We start from the raw sequence: 5,410 nt of genomic DNA, 5'->3' as shown, positions 1-5,410 counted from the left end.
AAACTCCTTGTATCAAACAGAATATGCCTAACTCTCAGATTGGCAATTTTCAGCTCGATCACCAGTGGGTCGTCATGTGGGGTTGCTATTTTTCCCCGATCGGCCTCGCCGATCTCTACTTTAGGAAACGGCTCGATCAGCTGTAGCTTTCCCGGACAACATCACTTGCCACTTGGCACAATCTTTGTGCCCTCTCATGGTTGGCCCTCCGGCGGCCAATCCACCTGATATGACGGCCACACACTCTAGGTCAGTTCGATTCTCGTCATCCTCTGAGGGAGGTGACTTGTTCTTTTTATAAAACTGCTTTCCCGAACCTCCAGTATTTTTTGCTTGTGTAGTTCTTTAAAAATCCCTTGGCGGCAAGGCCGTCCAGTGCTCTTTTTAGGCTCTTGCATTCCTTGGTGTCATGCCCAATGTCATTATGAAAATGGCAATACAGTGTGGGGTCCCTGCTTTCCGGCGGGGATTTCATGGGGAACGGACGATCAATCTCAAATTTGGAACCTACGTCCATTAGGATGGTGTATAGATCCGTGTTATATTCAAAACGTTCTTGGTCATAAGTTCTGGGCCTCTTCTGCCCAGCCGTTGCTGACACTCTGTCCGGCTCTTTTGCAATAGCCCACGTCCCATTAGGCCGGCTCTTTTTCTCAAACTTCTCTTTCTTTTCCGCTGGTTCAGCAGTGTCACTTCCCCGAGGTTCTTTCTGAACACTGCAAATTTTAGTTGCAAGGATGAAGGCCTCGGCCTCATCTAACACCTCAACCATGGTCCGCACACTTTTCTTTACCAGATCAAAATTGAAAGAACCCTTCTTAAATTCCCTGATAAAATTGTCGAATGCGACCCTATCGGGAAAATCTGGGATCTGCCCTGCTTCTAAGTTGAATCTCTTTACATAACTCCTCAATAACTCATCTTTCCCTTGTTGGATCCGACTCAGGTGCATGCTTGTCTTCTTTTCCTCTTTGTGAGCCATGAACCGGGTGGAAAACAACAACTCGAGCTCGGAGAAAGAGCTAATGGTTCCAGCAGGGAGCCTCTCGAACCACTTAGCACTACCCCTTTCAGTGTGCCGGGAAAATACTTACACCATGTAGACTCATTTGTTCCTTGAACATACATGTGATGCATATAAGCTAGAAGGTGCATATCTGGATTTGTAGTTCCATCATAGGCATCGATGTTAGGCGGCTTGATCTTAGGCTCTTTTGGTGCCCTCATGATATTGTCTGCAAAAGGGGTGGAGTGTCCGATGGCCAGATTGGACACCCCTAGCTTCCTGAATGTGGTACACAGGATCCTGGTACCGCAAGTATATATGGCTCCCGCCGAGCAGGCTCATGACAGCGAGTATGCAGACTCGTTCGAGTGGTCCGTGGGCGTGTTTGGCTCATGTGCGTGTAAGTTGGATGAGGAAAGGGTCTATCCTGCATAACTGGGGTAGAACCAGTATTAGAGAGTTGAGACTCAGAGTCAGGCACCAGCTCGGGCTGTGGTTGTCCACGTCCTCGAGGCGTTTCTCCGATCTGCCGCAGAGGAAGCCTGCGCGGCAGGTGAGATCGAGTCTGATTAGCTTGACTCCATGGTAACCGCTGAAGGAAATATGTCCTTCACCCAAGGTGCATTAAGTCTAATACCAAGGTTCAGATTAATTGCGAACAATTAATTCAGTAAGATCAAGTGATCGGAACAGCTAGCTGGAGAAATGCTTCCGATCAGTGAGTTCTAATCTGTATTAGGCTCACAACTTACTCTTAACTGAACCTATAAGGTCACACCAATGACATGTCAACAGATCACCGGATTAAATGAATCAGAAATTCATTTAATAGCTTTTCGGTTATTAGTTTGGAAAAACGTACTCTCTCCGTCCCAGATTAGTTGTTACACTTTCCTTTTACATCCGTCCCAGATTAGTTGTTACACTTCTAAATTAGGAATGACCCCACAATTATTATATTGTCTCTCTCTTCCCATTAAATTTTTTTTGTCCCCACACCCTCTCTCTTTCAATTAAAAAAATACCCCACTAACTCCCATCACATCTGGTTTTTTAATAAATTAACAATTGATAACCAAACAACCACTTATCACCTAAAAATTTGTGCAAAGGTAAGTGTAATAACTAATCTAGGACGGAGGGAGTATTATACGATACGACCTTGCATCGGAATCGTATAGCGTATCGCAAATATTCGTAAGCTAGGCGAAACAAATAATCCTATCGTACGACGGTGATTCGTCGTGTACGATACGATAAATAATAGCCGTAAGGCGTTCGTCGCGAATATGAGTCGCATCGGAGCTGTCGGCCCGTCAAGCCAAGCGCGCATGCGCGCAAGGCCCAACGAGCCATCGAGCTCGCAACGCAGAAAGCAAGCCTGCCCGTGTGGGCGTGGCAGCGCGCACAAAGGTGCAGCAAAACATCAGCGAGCAAAGCAAGGCCCACGGCCCATGCTGCTCGGCTGCACTGTGGGCTTCGGCCTGCAGTGTATGTGTTGTGCGCGAGCTGTGCGCGAGTGTGTGGAGTGTGGCCGGTCAAGGCCCCTTGGTCTTGGCTGGTTACACTTAATATAACAATTAGGTTATATTTTTCCCACACACAACACAATCAGTTATTCCAGTAACCTAAACCTAATTCCAAAAGAACGTCGTTCAGTTTTTCTCTCAGCTCAAAAACTGTTCATCCCGAAAAGAAAAATATCTTGTGCGTTGTCTAAGCTACAATAATCAAGACCGATCTGAACGTGTCGGTGAACCAAATAGAGGAACGACAAGTGGAGTTCTTTGTTCGTGTTCGTTGATACTATACTCGGGAAAACACGCTTCAAATGTAAGTATGCTTAAACTGTGCTTTATACATGTTTTCTGGCTTTGGGGATGTTCAGCACATGTTATGTATGTTTAACTGTATTACCCTATAGTGGTATCATGAGCCTTATGTATTCAAAGAATTTTTTAGCATGATTTATTGTTTTTGCTGATTGTCGAACTTTTTGAATTTTTATTGAATTTTTTCGAATCATTGGATGAATCGTGTAATAGGTTCTGAATTCAAAAGTTTCGTATTTTCGACTTTTCTGACCCTAATCTGATTGAAAATGATTTTCCAAGATCAACTCATGAGAACGGAATTGCAAAAACAGGCCTCGAAGTATGTGTTTTTGCGCGTTTTTGTTAAATTTCGTATTAAAATTAACAAATTCAGAAAGTTTTTTCAATTAATTGGTCGACCTAAACTACTCGGAATTGATTTAAATTTTGACATAATTCTGTTGGGTATATTTTAAAATTTATGGTAAATATTTAGGCCATTTTTGTTAAGTATAAACCCTAATTGTTTGTTCCCCAAATTCATAAATTTTAGATCGTTAATTGATTTTTTAAATAATTTAGATCTGGAAATTTGGTTAATTGGGAAAGGGAATATAATTTCATGGAAAGTGGAAAATTTTAAAAATTATTGGATTAAAATTTTGATTAGATTCGTTAATTTTAATCAACACTTAAACCAAATTCGTAAAAATATGAAATTTAAATGTTTAGAACGATTTAAAGTTTTAGATTCGATTATTTAAAAGTTCAAATTTTGGTTGAAATTGTTCGTTCTCAAAATTTGAATTAAGTTAGCCTAGATTTAATAAATTTAACAAAATCGGATTGTTGTTAAAAATTAATTGAATCGTAAAGTCTTTATTTTTCGAAAAGAAAAATCGTAAATTTTGTGAAAAATAACTTAATGCAAATGTTCGTGAAATTAATTGTTTTTTTAATTAGTTGGTCCGTAGGCACGAACCAAGGGCACGAACACGAGGGGTGTGTGTGGACGTGTGGCTAGTTGTAGCCATGCGACCTACCTCACCACTGTCGAGCCACAGCAACGCGGGCAGCAGCAAGCGTGCTGCGTGCCGCGCGCGCTAGGCGAGGAAGAGCGCGAGCAAGGCTCGCGAGCCTTGGCTTGCGAGCTGCGAGCAAGCAAGGGGCAAGGCTGTCTTGCCTTGCGCGCAGCGTCGAGCACAACAGCAGCACGGGCAACGACGAGCTGTGGTACGTGTGCGCGCTAGCTCGTGTGCCTCGTAGGCCACACAGCACGAGCATTGCTGGGCTGGGCGCAAGCCTAGCTCGCATTTCACTTGAACATTTTTTTGTTTTCGTTGGGCTTGAAAATTTATGTTTGCATTAAAATTGGCTAACGGGATAATTAAAAATTATTTTATTTAACTTGGGTTGGGCCGTGAGTTTAATTTAATATTTAAATAATTAATTATCCGGAATAATTATTGGTTTGAGTGAGAGCCGTTTAATGAAATTAAAATGAAATAATAATTTTTAATTTATTTTTCGTAGGTCGCATTACTTTAATTAAATTAAATTTTAATTATAATAAATTCTAAGGATTAACAATTTGGAAATTGATTAATCTTTTAGGACACGTTTATGTGAATGTGAATTTTAATTAATTCATGTAAATACTTGCATAATTAAATGGGCCATTCGTTTTAGCATACGAATGAGTGAATGCATAATATATATATTTTATGTTATGCAGATACTCCAAGTGACTAGTATGGCCAATCTAGGATAGTTAAATACGGTATGTGAACCGTTTTATCTTTGAATGTAAAGTTTTAAATATGGTCTGCGTACCATTGAAATTTTGATGTAATTTTTATTATTTCAAGTATTTCTAGTTTAGAACTTTAAGTTAGCATTGAATGAAAATTCAAGACGATGCCAAGCAAACAAGATTGTGAAGAAGATTGGATGCTTCAAGACAAGAGTTTTGGGCCATACTAGTTCACCAAGTTTATTTATGCTTTTATATATTGAATGAATATATATTATGCATGAATATGTTGTTTGTATGACTCGATTAGATGTAGTTCACTAAATAATCGAACCAACATAGAAACAACTAGGTCCAAAGTAATATTGAGTTCAAAAGTTGCCTTCCAAATCAAGCACTTACAAAAATCTAAGGATCTAACGTAGTAGGTTTACGCCAAAGAGAGGTGCTATATTAGTTGACTTAGATGGTAAGGCGTCGCAAAGGAGCACGTTGATTGTGGTTTCAACTCAAACAACAATGGCATTATGTTGTGGCAATGGGATAAATTATGGTATTAATTTATTAACCATGAGTAATTTGGAGATTACTAGCAATAGGTTTTGCTTACCTAGAATCTTAAAATACTTAAGACATGCCAAAGCTGCTTAAGGATTTAGGACTTTTAGGGTCTTGGAATCGTTTTATTCATTTTTGGACCATGTTTTGCTTTTGCATGAATGAAATGTTTAATAACTTTAATGATTGCATGCTAGCATTTATTTTAAAGTTATTAAGTTATGAATGGTTATTTATTGCGAATTCTTTTCCAATGTAGTAATCAAATGGCTGCAAACA

At 39.9% G+C, this 5,410-nt stretch overlaps 1 protein-coding gene across 1 annotated transcript; it reads right to left on the bottom strand.

The window, feature by feature from the left end:
- Window positions 1-295: 295 nt before the first annotated feature.
- Window positions 296-1,227, bottom strand: LOC130469735 (uncharacterized). Its single transcript, XM_056839188.1, has 2 exons — window positions 1,127-1,227; window positions 296-1,067 (listed from the first exon to the last, which is right to left on the bottom strand). Exons 1-2 carry the CDS (start codon window positions 1,225-1,227, stop codon window positions 296-298), a joined length of 873 nt encoding a protein of 290 aa, XP_056695166.1.
- Between the last annotated feature and the right edge of the window lie 4,183 nt (window positions 1,228-5,410).

Source organism: Spinacia oleracea, chromosome 3, assembly GCF_020520425.1.
Source record: "Spinacia oleracea cultivar Varoflay chromosome 3, BTI_SOV_V1, whole genome shotgun sequence".
NCBI classification, from domain to species: domain Eukaryota; kingdom Viridiplantae; phylum Streptophyta; class Magnoliopsida; order Caryophyllales; family Amaranthaceae; genus Spinacia; species Spinacia oleracea.
This window is presented reverse-complemented; position numbering and strand designations above follow the sequence as displayed.

Excerpts from the sequence above, each read along its gene's own strand:
- LOC130469735 (XM_056839188.1), bottom strand. The coding sequence starts at position 1,227 with ATGAGGGCACCAAAAGAGCCTAAGATCAAGCCGCCTAACATCGATGCC. Across the intron at positions 1,068-1,126 it reads CTAGCTTATATGCATCACAT|GGGTAGTGCTAAGTGGTTCG; the intron begins GTATGTTCAAGG and ends GCACACTGAAAG.